General features: G+C 43.9%; 1 protein-coding gene across 3 annotated transcripts in view; it reads left to right on the forward strand.

The window, feature by feature from the left end:
• ZBTB44 (zinc finger and BTB domain containing 44) overlaps positions 1 to 25,627 on the forward strand; it is a 135,145-nt gene that overhangs the window by 78,690 nt on the left and 30,828 nt on the right. For 2 of the 3 annotated variants that reach the window (XM_077457873.1, XM_077457874.1), the window contains 3 exons: positions 6,064 to 6,148; positions 16,513 to 16,676; positions 24,541 to 24,841. In XM_077457873.1, coding sequence (XP_077313999.1) covers positions 6,064 to 6,148; positions 16,513 to 16,676; positions 24,541 to 24,841 — 550 coding nt within the window. The remainder of the gene's footprint in view (positions 1 to 6,063; positions 6,149 to 16,512; positions 16,677 to 24,540; positions 24,842 to 25,627) is intronic. The other variant, XM_077457875.1, reaches the window with a different exon arrangement.

A 25,627-nucleotide genomic window follows, 5' to 3' on the forward strand; every position in this document is an offset into this window, starting at 1 on the left:
ACTACATTGGGGTGCAGCATACCTCCTTGCAAGACCCTTCAGTGACTTGGCCTGTGAGTATCACTTGCTGGTACTATCTGGCTTTATGATGGCCTATAGTGCTCTGCAATAGGTTTGTGAGTGACCCTTGATGGTAATCGCTCCCTTGTGTGTACTGTCTCTATTGTGGATCATGAATGCAGTTCTAATGGCCCTGAGAGCCTATACACAGCACACCATTCCCTGTTTATGGGGCAGCTTGCAGTCTTCTGAAGATTCAGTCACCAATAGCCCAGGTCACTGTCCCTTACTACAGTCCCACATGCTCCTAGGTGTTTTCTTAGCCTGCTCAGCATCCTCTGTTTAACACAGGGAGGAAATTTCTGTGGCTATACCAGGATAAAAGGAAAAATCTTCGCCATGATGGCTGACTCAGAATGCAGTCAAAGCAAGTGTACTGTGTAACCCTTCCTCCAGCCTCTCTAAATTTCCTACGGCTACAGCTACATCTGCTTGTTCAGCTGAGGACAAGAAGTGTATCCTAACCTTCTGGATGAGTTGCTAAACGGGGAAGCTCATTCTGCAGATATCGCTCCTAAGCTAACAGTGGAAGATAGGGCTTTCCTGTGTCAGAGAGTGGCTGATGCAGGGGAGAGTAGGGAACACCGACAACTGAGAAGCAGTAAGAGCTAGCGGAGGACATTACAGCTTTGGGAATTCAGAGATGTTTCGCGCTCCCTTACACAGGGGCGTCAGACCTGCTTGACCATGTGACTACTAGAGTGGATTAAAATAAAGTATTCACACAGATGTTTGTTTTTTTTTTTAAATATACAGCCTATGTACAAGGGAGGTGGAGGCAACACTTTTAAAGAGACTTCTAGATATGCTTTACTACAACTATTTGGACCTTTATTGATTCACTCTACACATGTCTAGGCCTGAAGCAATCTGCATATGGTTTCTCCATAGTTCCAAACCTTGGTTCTCTAAGAAAGTCTCCAGATGTATTGTTTTCACCTCCCCGATGCTTTGTGCAGCAATAACCCCTCTAGGTTTAGTTTCTCATGAAAGAAGCCCCTCGTAGTGGTTTTGATCATTTCCCTGACTGTGAGGGTTATCTTCTCCATTCCTAGCAAGCCCTGCCTTTTAGCCTGTAATGGCTGCCAGGCCTTGGACGTCTGGTCTCGGGATTTTTCTAAGGATACTGAATCTGTCTTGTTTGGTTCTTTCCTCCATCAAGCCTGTGTTGCCAGGCTTGATATTATATGCCTAATATCCAGTTGGGATCTCCTGTCTGTACAATTAGAGGATCCTCCCGACTGTTAGTCTGTGGGACTTTAGGGTGAGGAATGCTTATCATTTGTGCCCTTTGATGGGGAATTCCACTTGGCATATTCCTGCCAACCTTGCCAAAGACAACACCAGAGATAGAAGAGTCTCAGTCTGGGAAACCCTCTACCTCTGAGGCAGGGAAGAATACCTTTTTCATATTCGCTCAGAAGTGCAAATCTTGCAGTGGAACTATGTCTTCCACACCTGTGAATAAGCCCTTTTCACATTGACCGGACACGCCCATTTTTCAGAGTGAGCAGATGTCATTGTGGCGTAAAGTGGTTGTTGACACACGCTAATAACTTTGTGTAATCCTCTTTGCTCCTGTCTCTGTGTTTTATTAAAAGAATTAAGTTTTTTTTTACCCGTGTTCAGAGCGCCGAAGAGAGGGGAGAGCGCCAAACAACGCTCTGAAAACAGGTATAAATGTGTTTAAAAAAAAAAAAAAAGAGCTGATATTGGGTGCTGGTTTACACCACAGAACACACTCCAGATCTGTTTTGGATGCATTTCTGCATGTGCTTTTTTTATTGGGTTTTGATGCAGTTCTGGGTGCCCTTCCATCCCCCCCACTATACTAGGGTTGAATACATTTTTTGATTTCATTCCAGTGTTTCACTGCATATTTGATGCGTTTTACTGCGTTCAGTACAGTCCAGTGCAGGAAAATGCAGAATGTTCTACTTTTTTTTTTTTGGTAATAAACACTTTTTCATATTCTTGGTGGGCCTCCACCCTCTAGCACAACTTCCCTCGTATAAGTCATAGCCATTGTTCCAGAGAATAATTTTTTCAGTGCCTACTCGACTCTGTCCACCATTCCTAAGATGGCATTCAGTCCACATTGGATCTAAGGGTTCTCATTACTTTCCTTAAGAGTCTATATGGCCAGTCCTTGAATTTTTGCAGGAGCCCTGGGCATTGTCTTGATGCCTAGCGACATGGTCACCTGAGGAAGATTATCTCCTAATAAACATTTATGGAGTACAGAGCAATCTCTTCATTGCTGGACTTTTTTGTGACTGCAGGATCACTGGGCCAACATGGATTAGCATGGACAATGCCATAGCATAGCTTTTTATCGACCATCAGGGAGGAACCAAAAATCTCGCAGCTCTAAAGAAGCCAAACAGATTTTGGCTTGGGTGAAAATTCATGTCACTGACCTGGCTGCCTTTCACATCCCAGGTGTGGATAAGTAGACTTTCTCAGTCATTAACACTTAGATTTTGGAGATTGGCCTCATCATACTGAGGTGTTTCAAGACCTTTTGTTAAAAGTAGTGAATGCCACACATGATCTTCCTGGCTTCCATATTCAACTATGAGCTGAGAAAGTTTGTCTCCAGTTACAGGGACCTCTGGCCTTTGCAGCGAATTCTCTGGTGATTCAGAGGAATCTCTTCGGTCCGGTCTACACCATTTCTCCTCCAAAAATCCTCTTGCCCTGCAGGATTGAGATGTTGGATGTTCCAGTGATTCTTGTTGCAGCAAACTGGCCTAGTTGAATGAGGTACTTGGACCTCAACTGACCCCTGGCAGACTCTGAGGGCCCTCCCAGATCTTTCAGATTTTCTATTCTGTTGTCTGGATTACCACCCTGCTTCTTAGTTGCTGACGTTAATGTTTTGGCTATTGAAGCCCGAAAAGTTAATCCTGTCAGATTCGGTTATTACTACACATTTTAAAGGCTAGGAATGCAACGTTCAAAGTTTACCATTACACCCGGAAAGTATATTTCTCAAGAGATTTCCATCGCAAGAACTCTGTGGGACAAATCTTGCCCGTCTCCAGCATAATCTGGGTCACCATTTGGCTTTGAAATTCCATTAATGTTTGGTGAGGGCCTTCATACAAGGTGTTACTAACATTAGTCCTTCTGGAAGTTTCCCAGTTACTCCATTGGATCTCAGCCTAGTTCTGTTGGCTTTTCCAAAACCGCCCTTTGAACCTATCGAGGATCTTCCTTTTGTCTAACCTTACTTGCAAGGTCATCTTTCTTGTTTCCATCACATTTGCCAGGCAAATCTGAGTTGGCAGCTTTCCTTTTTATAAAGAACCCTTTCTTGTGTTACACAAAGACTTAGACCCCATTCACACCTGAGCGTTTTGTAGCTTGAAGCCTGAAGCTACAAAACGCTAGAGGGGGAAAAAATCTATTATTCTCCACTCCATGTCACCTGAAGCTGAAAGCCTGAAGCTCAAACAAGTTCCGGACCCTTTCTTGTCGCTCGAATTGAGCAGATTATGGCGTTTTTCTTCTTTTAACATTGGTGACCTTTTGCCCTGCACAAAAATGCGGCAAGTCGTGGTAAAAAAACGCTACGCTCAGGTGTGAATGCAGCTTAAGTTGTTTTGGTTCCCAAAGCCTTTTTTTCTTTCCTCTTCTCTCCCCCCCCTTAACCAAGACCTTGTTCTACCATCTCTTTCCTGCTCCAAAACATCTTAAGAAAATTTCCTTCCATTCGCTTGATGTGGTACACGCTGTGTGAGTCAGTCTCTCTGCTACAATTCTTTCAACAGTATGACTTTGATTTGTCATTCCTGGAGGTCACCTTAGGAGACAACTTGCTTCGCCTTTGCCAAGTTATACCAGGTGGATGTCCAGGTCCCAACAGATGCTGGCTTCAGTTATAAGGTTCTTCAGAGAGCTCTGTGGTGCCTGTTGAGGCACCTCTGCCAACTAATTGGTTTAGGTGGGCCTTTGAGTTTTTAATTTTCTATGTAGCCCACCGCTTGGTTAGACTGTTTATTGATGACCCAGTAAACGTAATTATTTTATCCTGCATCCCTTAATTTCCAATATATTATTATTTTTTTTTTTTAAAGGCTTTAAAATCCATTTCTTGGGGTACATTAAGGAACACAAGTCCCTCTGTTCTTATAATCCACTCTTACTACTATTCCTTTAAGTGCGGGTTCACACCATGAATAGCACAGGAATGTGCTGTGTGTTACTTTGAGATTCACGTGCGATCTGGGTGCAGTATGTGAATGGGCTGAAATTGAGCTGGACTGCACTACTTTAAAAAAAATGCACTGTACCCAGATCGCATGATACTACTGTACAATTCAATCTGGTGCAGGCAAGCACAATGCATTTGTGACCTGTGTTTGGGGTATCGGTAAGTTAATGCTGACATCCTCTGCATATTGCAAGTGCAGAGCGTTTTGAACACGGTACAGAAAATGCGTACAAACCGCAGGTTTCCCGCACTGCATTCTGGTGTGAATTGCCCCTAAATCCAAGGCAGGCTTGGGTGGGAGGGGACATGCTGAGCTCTGCATGTAGCTTTGTTTGCCAGTGTCTTATCTTCTAATGGCAGCAGCATGACCTGGTGTATTCTGTGTTCCTAAACCCCTAAGTTTATAAACCTTAATGTATTTGAGGGGTTCAGGTCTGTTGCTGCAGGTAAAAGTGAGCAAATGGTTCCCTCTAGGGCCGAAACAACGAATAGATTATGAAAATAGTTGTCAACTATTTTCATAATCGATTAATCAGCCAGCCGATTAGTTGGCCTGCGTAAAGATTGCATTATTTGTTTACATATCAGGAAATACAGTGCAGCACACATACAGCTCAGTACACCATCCATACATGTAAGTGCCTGAGAACTTGTTATTATCCGATTTAATCGAAACAATAATCGGCCAACTAATCGATTATGAAAATAATCCTTAGTCACAGGCCTAGTTCCCTTCCACTTCTCCAGAAAACCCAGGACTGTGGTGAATGGCTGTAGAATTGAGAGCAGGCAGTGATTGGGGAACATCCATTCTTCTTTGCGCCATGTGAGTAATGAACCCAGGAGTGTATCACTTCACTTCCAGGTCCAAAGCTGCCTTTCAGCGGATGATCAGTTGCAGTGGAGGACAGAAGACACGGGGGCCTAATAGACCCCTGATGTTTGCATTAAGAGATCTCCCTCCCCCCCCCCCCCACCCCCCCCCTTAACTCCCTTGTAAAAGCAATACATTTAAAGTGGTTGTAAACTCTCCCCCAGACCCCGGCATCTCACTTGGTCCATGCCAAGGGAGCTGACATGTTCCCTCTGCGTGTCTTCCGAATATCACGGCTCTGGCGCTGTGAGTGGCCGGAGTCACAATGCCGTCACTTCCCAACTGCCAGACTTTCAGCTAAGAATCCCCTGTGCGCATGCACTGCTGAAGTCAGCGGCACATACCGAGGGGAATATCTCTTAAACTGCACAGGTTTAGGGATATTCTTTTTACCTACAGGTAAGCCTTATAGGCTTACCTGTAGGTAAAAGTTACAAAAAGGACTACACAACCACTTTAACTTGATGCAACCCCAACTTTTATGTTTTTTTCCCCTCCAAACTATGATATTGTGCTTCTTTGCACTACATTTCATTTTAGTGTTTTTGTTTCCTGAAATAATGTGTTTGATAAATAGCTGCACAAATATTGTACAACATAAAAATTGCAACTGCCACCATTTTATTCTTCAGGGTCTCTTGTATAATTGTATAATTTGTACAAAAAATTAAGAAAATTGCTCTGGTAGATAAGTGGCCAATGTATTCTAAGAAAATAAATTTACAGTAAGTTATTTTCATTTTCTTTTTGAGTAATAAAAAAAAACAATTTCAATAAGATCAATGTATTTATCTTTAGTAACCTTTTAATCCTGTATCTGACAAAATATTACTTGGCCTATAAATGCGAGAATGGTACATCAGACCTGAGCTTCGGCTTCTGAGCGTATGCTTTTGTTCTTGTGTGTTAGGCTCCATCGATGAGGGTGTTGGGGAAGGACTACCTGCGCTCCAGGGACCAGCAAGCGCCAATGTTCATGCAGATGATGATGACAGGTAGGTATCTGCAGTGTGCAAGCATTATGTGACATGGTTTGTCATTTCTTTATTGAGCAACTAAGATTGTTCTAGTCTATATGTATTTCTGATCCCGTGCAAAATTATACACTTCATTTTTATTGCCGCTCCAGTGAAAGTAACGTTGATGTCAGATATATTTTTCATGTTAAGTGCTGCATGCTAAATAATGTGTCAGTATAACGCTTTCAGGTCGTTTTTTCACAGTGCCCCCATGACAATGAGACAATGCCGTCCATCAGCTTTTCCCTCCAGAAGGACATAGAAGTGTGCGTTTTTTTTGTTTTGTTTTTTCAGCCATCATTCAGGGTCACCATCTACTACCTGGCCTGAGATGACAGTTATGTAAATCCTGTTGGCTGTGTTCACAAATGCCTCGCTCAGACCAGCCCCTGCTGTAGTCTCCCACCTTGTGACTTGCTACAAAGTTAGTGTTGCAGTGTGATCTGTGGGTTAGAGCAAAGTAAGAAGAAAATGTATCCTGCTATCTGAAGCAGACTGATGGCATCATCTCAGCCTAGGCAGATTGATTAACTAGAGCTCAAGGACAGCTTGTTAATGAAAATAGGTGGAGCTTTTCTCAAAAACGATACTGTAAAACAGGGGTAGGCAACCCCCGCCACTGGTTCCGCACGCGACACACAAAGCCTCTTTTGCCAGCACTCAACTCCCTCCCCATCGGCAGAGCAGCGTAGGGAAGTGTCAGTGAGACACTAATGCATTCCAATTTCAGAATTCCCCACACCGTGCCTGCACTGAGGGGGAGGCACTGTGCCTCCACACATTGTAAAAGATGGGAAACATTGTCTGGTTCTGTAACTTTGCTGTAGCTGCAATCGTCAGCTCTTGTTATGGTGAAGAGATTGTGTGCAGTTCTTTTGGGGGGGGGGGGGGGGTCCCTGTTTCCAGGAGGAGGAAGACTGCCATTGGCCACTGCTAAAGCCAATCACAGTCCTGCTAGCCCCGCCATCTGGAGAAAGACAATTCACTTGGTTGCCACTACCAATCTCAGAAAGAAGGGATTTCACTGTGATTGAGAAAACCCCAATCAGGTGACAGTTTGTGGAATTACTGTTGAGCTTCTGGGAACTTTGTTGAAATTATTCCTGAACCTTTGCATCCCTTACTATTGAACTCCTGCACTCTGTCTCTTTAAGCCACAGCCAGTATTCAGCACAATAAAAATCACACCCAACTCTTCCTGTGATGCAGAGCGCTGCACTTTTTTCTCAGCTGCGGGGGCCCAACTTATGATCCTGCACACAGGCCCACTGCTTTCAGAAAATGCCCCTGACCTGAGCGCGTCATTGCGCATCCATTCCAGATGCTTGTATGTGGCATCACATACAAGCAAGTGGGTTGGATGTGAGACGTGGATCAGCAGGGTGAGTGTGCCAGGACATGTAGATGTGTCTCATCTCTGCTTCCTTTCACCACTCTGCATATCACACATATCATAGATGAGAAGAAGGTACAGCGGTAGAGCAGATGAGCAGGCGGGTACAGTGGTGGAAGAGATGAGAAGGGGGTTCAGCAGTTGGACAGAAGTGCAGGGGGGTACAGTATTGGGCCAGATGAGCAGGGGGTATTTAGTGTTGGGGCAGATGAGAAGGAGGCTCTGTGGTGGGACAAAAAAACAGTGGGGTAGAAAAGCGGGTCAGATGTGAAAGGAGGTGTATTGATGAGACAGATGAGCAGGGGGTTACAGTGGTGGGGCAGGAGATCAGGGGGTTACAGAGGTGGGTCGACTGTGCAGGAGGTACATTGGTAAGGCAGATGAGCATGGGTATACGGCGGTGGAGCAGATGTGCAGGAGGTACAGTGGTGGGGCAGATGAGAAAAGGCGGCACATTGATGGGGCAGATGAGCGGGGGGTTACAATGGTGGGACCGATGAGCAGGGGGGGGGTTCAGTGTTGGGGCAGACGATAAAGGAAGTACTTTGTTGGGACAGATGAGAAGAGGGTTACAGTGGTGGGGCAGGGGGGTACAGAGGTGGGGAAGATGTGCAGAGGAGAAAGGAGATAGATCCGTGGAACACATGAGCAGGGGGTTACAGTGGTGGGGCAGAAGAGCTGGGGGTACAGTGGTGCGGCAGATGAGAAAGGGGGAACATTGGAGGGGTTAGATGATCAGGGGGTTACAGTGGTGGGACAGAAGAGCAGGGGGGAAACAATGGTGGGGCAAATGTGCAGAGGGTTACAGTGGTGGGGGAGTTGAGCAGGGGGTTACAGTGGTGAGGCAGAAGTTTGGTGGGGGGACAGTGATCTGAGGCGTGAGTGTGCAGGTTGTTAATTTCTCACTACTAAAGTTTGTCATTGAGAGTGTGAAGTTGCCATTTTTTTGTTATTAAATTGGTACGCTCAATCTTTGAAAACATTTTTCGGCACACTGTGCCCAAAAGGTTGCTAACCCCTGCTATAACATGTCAGGAATCTAGTCACAGGTTAAAAAGTTACTGCAAGATCCAACGTTAATAATAATAATAATAATAATAATAATAATAATGATGTGTGCAATGCACACAAGGGGGACCCACTATGGCTTCAGTTTTCCATTCAAACGTACTCACCACTCGTTGCTGGCAGCCTGGTGTTTGGGGAACATAATCTCCCCTAAGGTTTTATTTAACACTGGGACGTTCCTGATCTGTGCACTAATCTTTAGATGGTATTTATAGTTTGCTTACTTGATGTCCATACAGAAGAGATGTAGTATCAATAACTGTAAGTTGAAGTAGAGGTAAACTCTAATTGAATAAAATTCAGTTGGTTCACTGTATTATAAAAAAAAACAATCTTAATCCTACAGTATAGTATTCATAGAGCATGGGTTATATGCTGCTACCTTCAGGTGTTAGTACACTTGCAAAAACTTTTGCTAGGGCTGCCCCTTGAACATACCCATATAAGCCCGTCCACTCTGAGAGGCTCTTTTTTTTTTTTTTTTTGGCTACTGTCCTCGGGTAATAAACCTGTTCTGTTCTCTACTGGGGAAATATTTTTCTATTTTTTATTTATATAAACCATTAACATTTTTTTTTCTTCTAAAACTTCTGTCAACATCTGACTACTTATTGCCTTGCGCTACCCAGCAGTTTCCATGTCAGTTACCCTTGGTGTGTACCTCAGGGACTGTTCCTCATCCCCACTCTGTGGGGCCACCTGTAATGTTTGCTGCGGGCGCTGGACTCTGTGCTAGGTACGCTCCTTAGCAAAAAGTGAAATGTTAGCTGCAGGTGCTATAAGGGTCCAGGGCGTTGGTCTGATTCTATGGTGTCCATACCGTGAAGAGCGATTTTGTGGGTACTCCCAGCATGATGGACAAAGCCTGGACCTTGATATGCCCAGTGTCATGGATAAGGTAAGACCATTTTCTTGTATATGCACTCCATTTACAGGTGTTTTATCTGCTGGGCGCTGCACACTATATGGTTTAGTGGGCAGAGGATTAGGAGTTATTCACTTTTCTTCACTAATCCCTGCCATTTTGTCTCTTAATGCTTTTCAGCACTAACACATTTTGAATTGATGTTTTTTCCTCCTCCTTTCTGGACTCTCAAAAGGATGAAGTAATTTTGTCACCTCCCAGATGACATATTTCCACAAGCCTGTTCTACCGAGAGCGCACAGTTTGTTGTTGCTTTCCAGTGGCCATCGTCTACAGAGACACAGAAGCAAAAACTTGACCAGCTCTTTTTCATACCTGCAAAACCCTTTCTGTTCCACACACCTGAATTATGAGTACCCCACTGGGAATCCATTTGCTTGCAGTGGCGGATCACAGGCACAAGAGAGCTGAGAAAAAGGACTAGAATAAGATGCGTTCTGTTGACGTTCTACAGGAAAGGAACAACGCTCGGTGATAGCTGTTCCCTTATTAATGGAGCCATGTTCTATATTGACACCACTTCCCTCATCTCGTTCTAGCTTTCTCTCAAGCAAACACCATGCGGTCTGTCTGACAAAGCAGGTTTCTCTGTCACTATATCTGAATTCTTTGGAAAACTTTTAACACTTCAAGGACCTTTTGGTTTCCAGAGGCCGAAAAGGCTACACATCCCGATTTCCCTCCCAACCCTGTAAGAATCTGAAGCAAAACCTCCTTTATTTCCAGAAGGTATGGAAGAAAGTAATGCAGACATTGCTTTTGTAGTGGAGGCAGTAGAGGATTTTCCTTCCCCTGGAACTTATGAGTTACAAGCTATGACCTTGCGCCAAATGCTTTCCACTGTGGAAACACTAATTGATGTAGTGTGCGCTAGTCTTTGCTCAACTGCACCTGATTCTCCTCGATCTAAACAAACCTCTGTAGGTACTAAGAGACTGGCTAAGTCTAAAAAGAGTTCCCTAGTATGCACACTGATATGCACTCAGCCCTGAAAAGGTTTATGCTTTTGCCAAGCTTTTTAAGAAATGGTCTCTTCCGTAATGGCTCCTGCCACTTCAGTTCTCAAACTCCTTAACCACTTCAGATCCGCGCTATTGCCAAATGACGGCATTAGCGCGGACCTACATTTCCAGGACTACGTCTATTGACGTCGTCCTGGTTACAAACGGCCTGCGCGCCCCCTGAGGGGCGCGCGCGGCGCGCTCTGTGATCGGCGAGTCCGTGAGACTCGCCTGATCACCGATCCGTGTAAGGGGTCGATCCCGACCCCTTATCACGTGATCAGCTGTCAGCCAATGACAGCTGATCATGTGATAGAACGGAGCCGGTAATCGGCTATTATTCCTCCTCGCGCTGACAGCGCGAGGAGAGAAAAAAAAAGCCGATCACCGGCGGCCGTGATCGGGACATCAGTCCCGATCACGGCCATCAATACAAGGGACCACCTGCCACCTGCCTGTGCCCAGCTGCCTCCCGCAGTGCCATCCTGAAGTAAAATAAAAGAAAAAGTAAGTGCCCCCCGTCAGTGCCCCCTGTCAGTGCCCATAGTGCCACCCACAGTGCCACCCCACAGTGCCACCCACAGTGCCACCCAATCTGCCTCAAAGGTGCTGCACCCCAGTGCCGCCCATCAGTGCCCAGCAGTGCCGCCCATCAGTGCCCAGCAGTGCCACCTATCAGAGCCACCTATCAGTGCCACCTATCAGTGCCCATCAGTCCCATCTATCTGTGGTACCTATCAGTGCCCATCCGTGCCACCCATCCGTGCCACTTATCCGTGCCACCCATCCGTGCCATCTTATCTGTGCCCATCTTTGCCCATCAGTGCCGCCTTATCTGTGCCCATCGGTGCCGCCTTATCTGTGCCTATTAGTGCCGCCTTATCTGTGCCTATTAGTGCCGCCTTAACTATGCCTATCAGTGCCCACCAGTGCAGCCCATCAGTGCCCACCAATGCAGCCCATCAGTGCCCACCAATGCAGCCCATCAGTGCCCACCAATGCAGCCTATCAGTGCCGCCTTATCAGCGCACTTCAATGAAGGAGAAAAATGACCCGTTTGCAAAATTTTATAACAAACTATTAAAACATGATTTTTTTTTTTTTGCATCTTTTTTTGTTTGTTTAGCAAAAAATAAAACTCCGAGCTGTAACTAAATACCACCAAAAGAAAGCTCTATTTGTGGGAAAAAAATGATAAAAATTTCATTTGGGTACAGTGTTGTATGCCCGCGCAATTGTCACTCAAAGTGCATCAGCGCTGAAAGCTGAAAATTGGTCTGGGACTGAGGGGGGTTTAAGTGCCCAGTAAGCAAGTGGTTAAAGTTCCTATTGAGGATTGTCCCTATTTTAGGGATTCTGTTGATGGGTGCTTTGAAGCCTTTTTAAAGGCCTTATTTATTTATCTTTCCACGTCCAACCCTACAGCCAGCAGTTCATGCCATTTTCCAGACTATCGCCAATTGGTCAAGGAGCCTGTCTTTGAAGACTCTGCTCTCTTAGAACAAACACAGCTTATCCCTTCAGCCCCATTTTGTGCTCATTACTCTTTGAGAATGCATTTTGACAAGTGGCGGGAATCCTTCTTCCTCTTTTTTTTTTTTTCCTGTGTGCATGTGCAAGATTTTTGGCTAAAAGCTTGGTCTGCCTAACCTGCTTGTGAGAAATATCTTACACACATGCCATTTGATGGTGAATGCCTCTTTATGGAATCCCTTGACAAATTCATCAAGGAAGTCATTGGGAAAAGGTATTCTTAAGAAAAAGCTGGCCTCCTGCTCTAACGGCTTTTATCTATACTCAAGGAAAGGGGTCTTTCCATCCTACTCACATGTCAACCTCAAAACCCAGACTTAACTTCCTTTTTATTACAAGCCTCTGCCCACCAAGCCCTTCCAAAACGTCGTCCTCGCAATAAAGGGGTGCTCATACTCCTTGTAGTGGGGGGGGGGGATGTCTGTTAGCATTTGCTCCACTGTGGAGCCAAAACATCCTGGACCTCTAAATCCAATCTGTCATTTCAAACGGGTACACAATTTCTATCCTTGCTCACTCCTTACTTTTTACCTTTCAATCTGCCAGCTTCAAACCACAGACCAAAGGAGGCAGATTCAATGACTGCCTTGCACTAACTTCAGGCACAACAAGGGTTGGCTGTACCAGTTCCTTCAGAAGAATGATTTTAAGGTTTCTATTCAAACCTATTTACAGTGACCAAACTTAATTTTGCTGTGAGAGATTAGTACTTGCTTTCTGGTTCTTCTATGAACCCAGGGCATTCACGTCACAGGTTACCTGGATGACCTCCTGCTGAAGTACTCCTCCTCCTTGTTTGCCAATGTCCAAAGGACCACCCAGTTCCCTCAAACCTTTGACTGGATAGTCAGCTTTCCAAGGTCTTCTTTCCACCCCACACACCGTCTGGAGTACCTGTGCTCAAGCCAGTGTCTTCTTCCGTTAGAAGATTGCATCCTTTATATTTAAGCTCTTGGACTCTCGGGTCACAATAACACTTCTCATTTTGCTTCTTCTTGAGGGTTCCCTTTGCCCAGTTTCACACCAGACCCCTTCAATCTAACATCCTCAAGATATATAACAAGCAGACCCAATCTTTGAATCACCCAGTGCTTGTGTCCAGCCAAACAAAGATCTTCCTGGCATGGTGGATCTTCGATCCTGCCCTGAAACCTGGAAACCTATTCCTTCAGAGAAATGCTGTATTCACAGATGTGAATTTACAACTCTCGACTGTCCAGGGGACATGGGGCCCCCACAGGATTTGCAAACTCCCTGTCAACATTTTGCAACCGAAAGCCATCAGATTGTCTGTACAACATTGGACCTCCCTTCTTCAAGGTCACAAAATACATAAATCATTCAGGGGCACCAGAAGCTTAGTAGCCCTAAAAGATACAAGTCTGTTCTCACGGGCAGAAACCTGCTTTCTTGCTCTGGTGTGGACCCAACAACAGGTGGGTTTTTTAAGCTGTTGATGCATAGACCCTCTCTGCACACTGAGATGATCTTTCAAAATCTGTCTAAAGTGTGGAAAATTCAGATGTGGATATTGGACTCCAGGTTCAACAGCAAACTGAACAATTTGATGGCCAAGACCAGGGAGCCTTTGCCGTAAATGAGTGATTAGTAAGTGGTTCCTTAGACTCCGTTCCAATTGGTTTACGTCTCTCCTCAAGTCAAGATTCTCCCTCAACTGCTTTGCACAATAGAGGAGGAAGGAGTCCTGGTTATTTTCATCGCACCAAATTGTCCCAGAAGGACACAGAGGTGTACTCAGACCTCTGGTGGGCAAGCCTTGGCCTTTCCAAAAAAAGACCAAACTTGCTGGCACAAAGTTCCATCCTGCACGGTCACGGTCTTTAAAAGCATGCCTATTGAAAAATATGTCCTAAAGGATAGGGGTATCTCTTATTCGGTTATTTCCTCCTTACTTCTAGAAAGTAAATGTAACTCCTGCAGGATTTACCATCACACAAGGAAGGCTTTAGTGTTTTTGTTGCAAGGTTAGAAGGCTTAACCGCAAGAAATATTTGTATTTTGGCTTCTCTTCAGTTTGGTCTTGACCAGTGTCTAGCCTTGAATACTTTCAAGGAGCAGGTTTCTGTCTTATCCATTCTCTTCCAGAAAACTCTTTCCTCGCAATCCTTTATCAAGACTTTTCTACAGGGAGTTGCTCACATTCTTCCCCCATTCCACCTCCTGTGACGTCTTGGGATTTAAACCCGGTGCTCTCTGCCCTTCAGGGACCCTCTCTTTGAATTGATTTAGAAACAGCCCGTTGGAAGACCTTAACTTTAGAGTTGTCTTCTTGGAGTCAACAGCTCTCTCGAAAAGGACCTTTTGTTTAGTCTCAAAACCACCGTGTCTTGTACAAAAGGCTTCCTTTTTTACCTAAGGTGTCTTCCTCTTTCCACCTCCATATAGGACAGTGTCTCCCCTTACCTCTGTCCTGCCCCAAACCATGACAAGAAATTTGCCGTACAATATTTGGATATGGTCAGAGCTGTCAATCTACATGGCAACCATGGCCTCTTTTCTCAATACAGAGTTCCTTTTTGTGCTGTCTGGAGATCCTTGTAGAGGACACCCTGCTCCCCGCTCCACCATTGCTAGGTGGATTAGACAGCTGGCTTTTTAGAGTCTACACCCATATGAGAAATGTTCCTTTTCCCACCAGAGTCTATCTCGCCAGGATTTTTGGTATCTCTTGTGCTATTCATCATCTAGCATCTGTATCTCGAATTTGCAAGGCCACCACCTGGCCCTCTGTTCATATGTTTTCCACATTTTGCAAGGTGGATGTTCAGACTTCTACTGATGCAAACTTCAGTCACAAGGTGCTTCAAACTGTTATACAAGTATTTTTCGAGTTCCTAAACGCTTGTGTTTCTTGTGGGTATGTTGGCAGTTATATGTTGCTGTGTTGCTCACCCCCTTAGGGAGAGTTCCTGATGGTGACAACCATGTACCATAATGTGTGTAGAAAGGGCTACTTGTAGTCTCCATCAGAAGCCTGTGTGACAGAGTGACATTGGAAAAGCACAAATGGGATACAAGGAAATAGTGTTGTCTTCCTATAAAAGGAAGTACCCAAACAAGAACCTACATAGCAAGATCATAAAATGCTTTTTCAGCTTACATTAAAGTGGAACTTCGCCCCAAAAGAGACAGTTCCGCTCTTGTTCCTCCTCTTCCTTCCTCTGACATAATTTGCACACGGGAAGGGAGGGGCAGGGGTACATGGTTTTGACAGGTAGGTACGTACGTACATACACTTCTGCTCGGATTGCCATGGCAATGGTACATGTCCCAGAAAGCTGCGGGACCATTCACAATGCGCAGCTCATGCATGCACAGTGGACATCCAGCTGTAAAGCTGCAAGTTATCACAGCCAGCTGCCCACAGTTAACATGCTGGTGCTGGGGACGAAAGACAGTTTAAGAAACCGGCCCATGGGGGGACACCGCTGGACTGTGGAACAGGTATTAAAATCAGCAGCTAGTTTTATTTTATTTATTTTTTATTTTATTTTTTTACTTTTGCAGAATGGCTGAAGAACCTCTATAACATGTTAAATAATATGTAAGATTTTCAGACAGCTGTTAGTCTTTTCAGAGCTCAAATGTGCTTAGTAAGGATCACTGGTTTTTACGGGTTGTGTGTCAAATTCCTCATCCTACATTGGAAATGCAGTCCCTGATGGCATTGTATTATTCTACACAGCAGAAACATCATGCAGTAGGTTTCAGAATGGGCACATAACAATGGGAATGTGATTTTTTTTTTTTTGGGAAACATTAAGCAAATGTTGTATAGAGCAGCACAGTTCTGATGGTCCTTGACCATGTGTAATCCATGCAATGACCTCAATGGATGGTGCTGTAGTGAAGAGTAGAATGTCACCAGCACTCCAAATATGCATTTCCAAAATTCAATAAAAACGCATACAGTAATGTCACATCAAGTCCAAATGCCAATGTTTTCAGGGCATTGCAGCGCGACTCGATTATGTCCTAGTCCGCATGTGTTTATAATGAATTCTGAAAAAACATTTTTAGAGTGATGGTGAATTTCTACCTTTTTAACAGCAAACACAACATAATAATTTATGTTCCAATAAGTAAAGGTTCTAGTGTTGGGAAGCTGCTAATGGAGGTTCCACCCTGGTTATGGATTGATGTGCATTTTCTCTGCAGTTCTTGGCTAGCTGAGTGACAGGTCCCGCTCATGTGATGGGTCCTCTGTTGTAAAGCTCATGTGACAGGTACACTGGAGGAGCCCCTGGTTTAAAGCTAATGTGACAGGATCTCTGGAGGAGCCTCTGATGTAAAGCTCATGTGAAAGGTTCCCTAGAAGAGCCTCTGGTGTAAATCTCAAGTGACCAGTCCTCTGGAGGAGCCATTGGTATAAGCTTATGTTTCTGTTGTCTTTTCTCAGACTGGAAAATGTTCAGTATCCTTACCAGCTGTACCTGACTCCCTCCACAAGCAGTACAGAGCGGCCTAGTCCCAACGGCCCTGATAGACCTTTCCAGTGCCCCACCTGCGGAGTGCGTTTCACTCGGATCCAGAACCTCAAGCAGCACATGCTGATACATTCTGGTCAGTACTGGGGGTGTGGTGGGTGGGGGTTATAAATGTCCATAGTGTCTGTTTGTGGTGTCGTCTGTCCACTTCACTTCTCTCTCAGCTTTTATCTCTAGAGCGCTTTGAGGGCTGCTAACTCCGACCCAGGTTTGCTTCCATTTTCTTCATGCATTCCTGTGAACCCATCATGTTCTGCTGTTACTAGACCCTCCAAAGCTTCCAGTTTTGTCTAAATCTAATGGAGTAAATGGTTTCTTTATAAAGAATTTCCAGCAACCAAGTTTACAGTAGATATATATATGTATGTGTGTTTGATTTTTATCTGCCAAAATGTTTGTAATTCTGCTCATTGATTTATATCACTTGGGCACATAGTGCTTATACTCCTGCTCTCTGCCTTATTTCTAGTGCACAGGGAATTCTGGTAATTTAATGGAAAGTTTTTAGACATTTATTATAACTGAACTTAAATATCTATTTAGGGCTTGTGTAGATCAACGTTTTCCTGGATATGACAGAAGTTTGAAATGCAAATAAAAGCAGGTCAACAGATTCCGATTTACTTTAATGTTGCAGTATGGATGATCTAAAGCAACATCTAGCCTTTTTCTTTAACCACATTGCCTCTCGCACCTGTTCACCTCCTTTTGGGCCAGAGACATTTTTACATTTCTGCTATAGACCTGTATATTTGGCAATAACTTTGTCCTTAAAGTGGTTGTAAACCCAGATGACGAAAATGAATCTGAACATTTTAGCTAAATGAGCAAAGCAGCACAAGTGTCACCACTCCTTTGACGGACTATCATGCAGAGAAGACTCCTGCACAAGCTTGAGTAAAGGGTGCATGTCTCCTGCTGCCCCAGCTTGAGTAAAATAATTTTTAGTTTTAAGTGCTTATAAAACTCCTAAGCATCAGTTCCCAAATACATCCACCATTTTATAGTTCTGTAAAAATCCAAAGCGCTGTATTTTTTCCTCTGTATTTTTATCTGTAAGCCTATCACAGCTCTCTGGAAATCTTTGGTCTGTGAGCGGCGGAGTTGTGGTGTCACTGGCCTCGCCTACCAGCTGTACACTGCACCTCCCAGCAGGAGCTGGCGCTAGTGCGTGAGTGTACAGCGGGGATGAGGGGCCAGTGATGTCATGACTTCTGTGACAGGCTTTGAGATGAAAATACAGAGGTAATAATACAGCGGTTTGGAGTTTTACGCAACAAAAAACTATAAAATGGTGCCTGTATTGGAGAAATTATGCATATGAGGTTTGCAACCACTTTAAGTTAACAAGGTAATACATATGGCTTTCTTTTCGTGATATTTTGCAACTATTTTTTTTCTTTCTTTCTCACAAATTCTTGGACAATAAAACGCAAAAAAATCTAAACAAAACTCACTTTTTTTTTTTTTTTTTTGCAGTGTTTAAAAATGGTGTTACTGCAGATAAAGTGTCAATTTTGTCCTAGTCAAAATTACACTAAATTTGTGATTCTGGTACAAAACATTGCAATGTTTACAAATTAAAGTTTTTTTTTTTTTTTTGTGTTTGTTTATTATTTTTTTTCCTTTCTTTTTTTTTCAATATTGTGCTTGTTTAAATAGGAAACCTGTAAATACATGTTGTGTAAAATGTTAACAAACAAAACAAAAAGGTTATAAACTAAGGGTTTAAACAGAGGACTTTTTTATTTTACTTGTCCGATTGAATTTAATGATGGTTCATATGTGATGCGGAAGCCAGCACGATTCCAGTGCCGGTTCCCTCAGCGCACGTCACCTGCCAGGGGTTCACACTGACATCTACAAACTGTTGCGGGTGTCAATTTAAAGTTAATGAAGCGCCCAGGTCCGGTTTGCAGATTGCAGTGCGAACTGCCAAATGGAGTAGGAATCAGGTCGCATGGGTGTAAACGCCTATGCTATCCGATTACAGTGCGGACCAAAAAAGGGGCTTGCACCATTTTGGTGCGACTTCAGCCATACAATCTGTATGGCTGAATTTGCATTACACACAGACATCGCATGTGGATCAGCCTTACTGACTTCATATGCAGATCTAGGTTCATTCCATTGATCTGCAAATGAATGAACAGAATAATACAAAAGTAACATTATTACCTTGTATTTTTCTGTATTCTGAACAGTATAGTTTATAAACACTGATTCAGACTGCTTTTTTGACAGCTGCAAAAGCCCCACTTCTGAGTACTCCACAATCTTGGTTTTGATTAAAGCTGACAGCTGCTGTATACCGAGAGGGAAGTCCTAGAATCAGATGGAGAGACCGGGTGTGCTTCACATGTCCTTTGTACAATGATGATGGTTTCTTAATCGTACATCACGGGACACGGAGCCATAGTAATTACTATGTGGGTTATATGCCACCTTCAGGTGATGGACAATGGCACACCCTAAGACAGGAAGTTCACTCCCTATATAACCTCTCCCACTACTGCGACTGCCTCAGTTTTTTCGCCAGTGTCTAAGGTGTTGGTCACGAGTAAAGATGTGCTGTGCTGAGCTCCACTGCAGCAATCTGCAGTTGTTGGGTGGGGGATTTTTCTCTTAAAAAAACAAACACTCCCCTACAAAGCTCTCCCCCTCTTTCTGAGTAGAGGGAGATGCAGAACGATTGGCAGATACTGCTCCGTTCTCCACTGCCTCTGTTCGGTGGGTTTGTCACTTCCCTCCTCCTCACCGCCCTACCACACACGCAATCCCAACGGATCGGAGGAGGCCCACGCTTGCGTGGGGGACACGGAGTGGGCGTGGCGTTGTCATGCAGCAATGTCCAGTGAGGGGATATTTTTAGAAGGCTCAATTTTTTGCATCGGAGAGACACAAACGCTAAAAAGAGGCATGTAAGTAGTGACACAGGTATTCCTTTGGCACATTTACTAAAAGCATCAGACTGAGCATTAAATAGCAGCGGCAGTTGCTGCACTATTTGCTAAAGCAGTGGATCGATTTTCTTCTGGTAGTCCCTCTGCATTTGTCCATCGGGATATGGTCAGAAGGGGTGGGGGGGAGGGGGGGAGAAACACCCAAAAAAAGGGCTTAAAAAGGAACTCCTACAAGCTCTAAACCCTCTACATTGGCATTTTCCCCTGAGAGTTCTGGGGTGGCTGGTCAGAGTAAACGATCAGGGCTATCAAATATTGCATTTGTTTTCAACACTGCAGCCCCTGTTTATTTTACTGAAGAGGGTTTTCCTCAAGCCATGATGGGATTGGCTAGCAGTTGTAATCGCATTCCCAGGAAGGGATAAAATGCGATTTCCCTCAGGGGACTGTGAGAAGACTGATGACTCCTCTTCTGAGGGGTCAAATGCGGGGAGATCGGCTTCACAATCTGAAAGATTGATGGTGCAATTCTTACTGAATTTGTCTGCTCCATGTTTTTTTCTACTCTTCATTGAGTCGGTTGATATGCCCACTTGCTTGTTTGGGTTCACTAAAGCCTCCTCAAGCTTTCCTGTCCATTCATTGCTGAAAAGGCTTATATATTCTGAGTGGGATCATCCAGATTAACATTTTTTTTCCTCCTAAAAAGTTTTAACACTTTTTCCTATGGAGGAAAAATTCACTAAGAAGTGGGAGTTAACAGCAATTGTCACTGCTATATCCTCTGTGAATGAAAGTTTGACCTGTCCAATAGACAATGCTAAAATGCAAATTGAAAATTCCTATTAAAACACTTTTTCTAATGTCTTAACCTGCGCTAGCAGAAATTGGTGTATGTCAGTCCTTGAGAGACCAGTCTGAACAGGTGCTCCAAGGTTATTCCTAATCAGCAGACCCAGGTTTTAGCCAAGTAACCAGTGGCATTATGTTTGGCAATAGAGGCCATGAGAGATTCTAGTCTTCTGGCCTTACACTTGGCTGGTACCTAGGCATAGAGTCTTATTGTTGAAAAGTTGGTCAGCCGAAGCATCATGCAAATCTCCTGGCTAGTTTTTGTTTTCACGGAGAATGGCTGCTTAGGAATGATTTGGATAAATGCATCCAAAAAAATTTTTATTGTGGAAAAAGTATCATTTTGCTAATTTGAAAGTGGAGTAAACATACTTCATTTAAACAAGCTCCTTCTCCAGTACCAGGAGCATCTGCTTCCAGGCAGGTCAGAAAGTGACTCGCTTGAGTGGGGGGGGGGGGGGGGGGAAGACTTCCGCAGTTCTCAAGGATCTAGAAGGAAGAGTGTCGGAGCCTGCGGCCACATTACCCTAAATGGGCCTGATCTTGTCTGATCTCAGAGGCTAAGGGTGGGTTCTGGTCAGTACCTGGATGAAAGACTGCCTAGGAATGCCAGATGCTGTAGGCTGCAGATGGGTGACTTCCTGAATAACGCGAGGGTACAAACTTGAGTTCCGAAAGGCTCTATCTTCCCATTTTCGCAGACTCCAGAGGAAAAAAGTATTTTTCAAGCATTGGACCATCTTTTGTCTCAAAAAATTGATCTTAGTGGTTCTCATGCAAGAGCAGGGATTGGGGTTTTATTTAAACCTTTTCAAAGTACCAAAACCTAATGGGTATGTGAGACCCATTCTACATCTCAAAGATCTAAACAGGTTCCTGAATATCCGCTCTATCCGCATGGAGTCAATCCAATCAGTGGTCTCCATCCTACAAGTTGGAGAACTTCTGGCGTCAATAGACATCAGGGATGCATACCTCCATGTACCTATATTTCCCACTCACCAGAAATCTCTAAGTTTCAAGGTAGAAAATCTTTGTTTTTTCAATTTGTAGCTCTGCCTTTTGGTCTAGCTACTGCACCTCGAATATTTACAAAGGTCTGGCCTCTCCTGTAGCCAGATTAAGGCCCCAAGGTATAACAATTATAGCTTACCTAGGCAATCTGCTCTTGATGGATCAGTCGGTAGCCCGCTTAGAACAAAGTATGATCTACAGTCAACTACCTGGAATATCAAGGTTGAATTCTCAACCTAGAGAAATCCTCCTTAAAAAACTTGCAAGGAGATTGGAATACTTGGTTCTGATTATTAATACAGCCCAGAAAAAGGTATTCTTGCCCAAGACGAAGATCAGTGCCATAAAGGAACTGATTCAGATGATCAAAGCAAAGAAGAGTCCTTCTATTCAACTTTGCATGAGGTTGTTGGGAAAGATGGTGGCTTCATTCGAGGCCGTTCCTTATGCTCAGTCTCATTTGAGGCTGCTGCGAAACAGTATTTTGTCGGCTCGGAACAAGTAGGTCCAAGCTCTAGATTTCATAATGTGTCTGTCTCCAGGGTGCACCGGAGCCTCAGTTGGTGGTTGATAACCAAGAATCTGCAGAAGGGAAAATCTTTCCTACCAGCTACCTGGAAGATAGTAACAGCAGATGCCAGCCTTTTGAGATTGGGAACAGTCCATGAAGAATCGACTGTCCAAAGGAAATAGTCCAGATCAAAAATGACCTTGCCCATCAACATTCTAGAGATCCGGGCAATGCAATTGGCCCTGAGGGCCTGGATGTTCAGTTTATGGAATTGTCCTGTCGGGATCCAATCCGACAATACCACTGCAGTGGCCTATATCAATCCCCAAGAGAGCACGACAAGTCGTGCGGCCTAGAGAGAGGTGAATTTATATCTTAACTTGACAGAAAAAAATGTACCTTGCCTATAGGCTGTTTTCATTCCAGGAATAGAAAATTGGCAGGCGGACTACTAGAGTTGCCAGCAGTTGTTCCTGGGAGAATGTTCCCTTCACCCCGATATCTTCCTGCAATATGCTGAAGATGGGGGCTCCCAGATGTAGATCTGTTTGCATCCAGGTTCAAAGAAAATCAACAACTTTGTGTCAAGAACAAGGAATCTGCTAGCATACGGAACAGATGCCTTGGTGTACCTGTGGAATCAGTTCTCACTGATTTATGCATTTCCTCCTATTATGCTGCTTCCACGACTGCTTTGCAGGATCAAGCAGGAAGGAAGATCGGTGATCCATGTGGTCCAGAAGATCTTGGTATGCAGAGATCATAAGGATGGTGGTAGGGGACCTATGGACCCTACCACCACATCCAGACCTTCTCTCGCAAGGTTCGGTATTCCATCCTACCTTACAAATGCTACATTTAATGGTTTGGCTATTGAGACCCATATTCTGAAGAAGTGTGGGCTATCAGGTTCAGTGGTATCTACCTTGATTTATGCACGGAAGCTGGCCTCCAGAATGGTATATTATAGAGTCTGGAAGGCATACGTCTCCTGGTGTGAAACCAGGGGTTGGCACCCCAGGAAGTATATCCTAGGTAGAATTCTTGACTTTCTGTAGATGAGGTTAGAAATGAAGCTGACCCTGCATACTATCAAAGGCCAGATTTCGGCCTTATCCGTATTATTTCAACCACTTGCTTCGCATTCTTTGGTTCATAGCTTATTCAGGGGGTAACGCAGCTTAATCATCCGGTTGTCACCCCTGAACCCTTGGGACTTGGATTTAGTTCTGTCGACATTGCTTGAAACTGCCTTTTTTTGAGCCGATACAGCATATTCCCTTGGTCCTTTTTGGCAAGGAAACTAATTTTCTGGTAGCCATATCCATTGCAAGAAGGGTATCGGCGTTGGCTGCTCTTTCTTGTCGAGCCATATTTGATTATTCACAAGGATAAGGTAGTATTGCGCCCTCATCCTAACTTTCTACCTAAGGTATTGTCTAGTTTTTATCCGAACTAGGATATTGTTCTCCCTTAATTTTTTTTCCAGAATCTGTTCTATGGAAGGGAAATTTGTACATTCTCTTGATGTGGTGAGAGCATTCAAGGTCTACTTGAAGGTGACTGCTCAGATTAAAAAAAAAAAAATGGATGTTTTGTTGTGTTGCCTGAAGGTCCTAGAAGTGGACAGGCAGCATTGAAATCGACTGTTTCTAAATTGACTCAGCAAATAAGTTTTCAGGCATATGGTTTAAAGAGGAGGATTCCACCCTCTCAAATCAAAAGTGCACTCCACTAGGACTGTTAGTGCTTTGTGGGAGTGCATCACCAAGCTTCCATGCTCTTCAGTCCAAACATTTACCAGATTTTATCAGGTGAATGCAAAAAGGCATGAGGATATCGCCTCTGGGCGTAGTGTGCTGCAGGCAGCAGTATAACTCCTCTAGTCTCATGTTGCCCTAATTCTATTGTCTCCCTCCCTTCATTGCTCTGGAACATCCCACATAGTAATTACTATGGCTCTGTGTCCCGTGATGTACGATTAAGAAAATAGGACTTTTATAACAGCTTTACCTGTAAAATCCTTTTTCTTTGGAGTACATCACAGGACACAGAGGTCCCTCCCCTCTTTCTGGTATACATGTGTATTGCTTTGCTACAAAACTGAGATACTCCCAGTAGTGGGAGGGGTTATATAGGGAGTGAACTTCCTGTCTTAGGGTGTGCCAGAGTCCATCACCTGAAGGTGGCCTATAACCCACATAGTAATAACTATGGCTCTGTGTCCCTTGATGTACTTCAAAGAAAAGGATTTTACAGGTAAGCTATTAGAAGAATCTTTTTTTCTTTTCTTTTTTGTGTAGCATGCCCAAAGTCTGGAACTAGGTAAACACAGCAGGTTCTGTTCAGATTTCAGATATGTTTGCATTGGTCAAAGAAAGCTTTTCTACCTGTCTACACAAGCTCTAAATATTTTATTTTCATTCAGCCCAGCTGGATTGCATGGCAGGTCTTGGTCGTTCCTGAATTTCTGTTTTAATTGGTTCTGTTAGTCTACATGGGCATCATTAGGTGGTACACAGCACGTATTTATGCAATGTAAGGAAACTGTAGTGTAATGTATGTCCAGCTTTTTAGTATTATGTATATTTTAGATATCTGTATGTCACAAATATCATGTGGGTATTTGTTGATGGCATGCCTCTCTCTCTTTCCTTCAGGAATTAAACCGTTTCAGTGCGATCGCTGTGGGAAAAAATTCACTCGGGCATACTCCTTAAAGATGCATCGGCTGAAACACGAAGGTAAACGCTGTTTCCGGTGCCAGATATGTAGTGCCACATTCACTTCCTTCGGGGAATACAAACACCACATGCGGGTTTCCCGGCACATTATCCGCAAGCCTCGGATATATGAGTGCAAAACATGCGGTGCCATGTTCACCAACTCTGGAAATTTAATCGTGCACCTGAGGAGTCTGAACCACGAAGCGTCAGAGCTAGCAAACTACTTCCAGAGCAGGTGAGGTACCCAGCAAGAAGATGGCAGAGGGTTGACAGGCCTTAAATAACCAAATCTTCCTTCACACAGCGCAAGGGACTTCCTGCTCTCTACAGGGAATTAACTGATCTGCCATACACCCTAGCTTTATGTCAAGGAATGGTTTGCGGTATTAGACCAAAATATTTTAAATGCTAGATTTGATAGAGGTACATGCATAACTAGATCTTCTATTATAAATGTCCAGTGATGTGTATGACAATCCCAATTAATTAAGCTGACACACTTCGGTGAGGCCGCTCCCATGTACTAAAGCACACCAGTTGGCGTGATTGTCCAATATAAAAAAACACTCTGGACTCTATTACCATTCAATGGAATAAGAAATCCAACATGTTTTGGGGGTTCAGACACTCCCTCTTCATAAAGATTTGTATTTTATGTAACTTCACAAATGCCTGGACTCAAAAATAGATCTGAAAAGCTTCCCTCATGCTGCATTACTTGCTAGTGCACATCAATTGATTTGATACTTAGAAACATTTTCCAGTCCAGGCATTTTTGAAGTTATATAACCGATTGTAAAAGCCCTGAAGAAGGAAGGGAGGGAGGTTGTGTGACCTCTTGAAAGAGTTGTCTTTCTTCTATTGATTATCCAATTTAAAAAAAAAACTTTAGTTTCTATTGCCATTGTGGTGCAGTTACTGCTTTGCTGATATCTGGATTTGACAGACATTTCTGAGTAAGAAGATTTCAATCTTCAAGAAAAAAATCTCAAGTACTGCCAAATGGCAAAATATAGAGTAT

This window comes from Lithobates pipiens, unplaced genomic scaffold (genome assembly GCF_037356315.1).
Source record: "Lithobates pipiens isolate NorthernLeopardFrog02 unplaced genomic scaffold, aLitPip1_a1.2 Scaffold_27, whole genome shotgun sequence".
In the NCBI taxonomy this organism is placed as follows: Eukaryota; Metazoa; Chordata; class Amphibia; order Anura; family Ranidae; genus Lithobates; species Lithobates pipiens.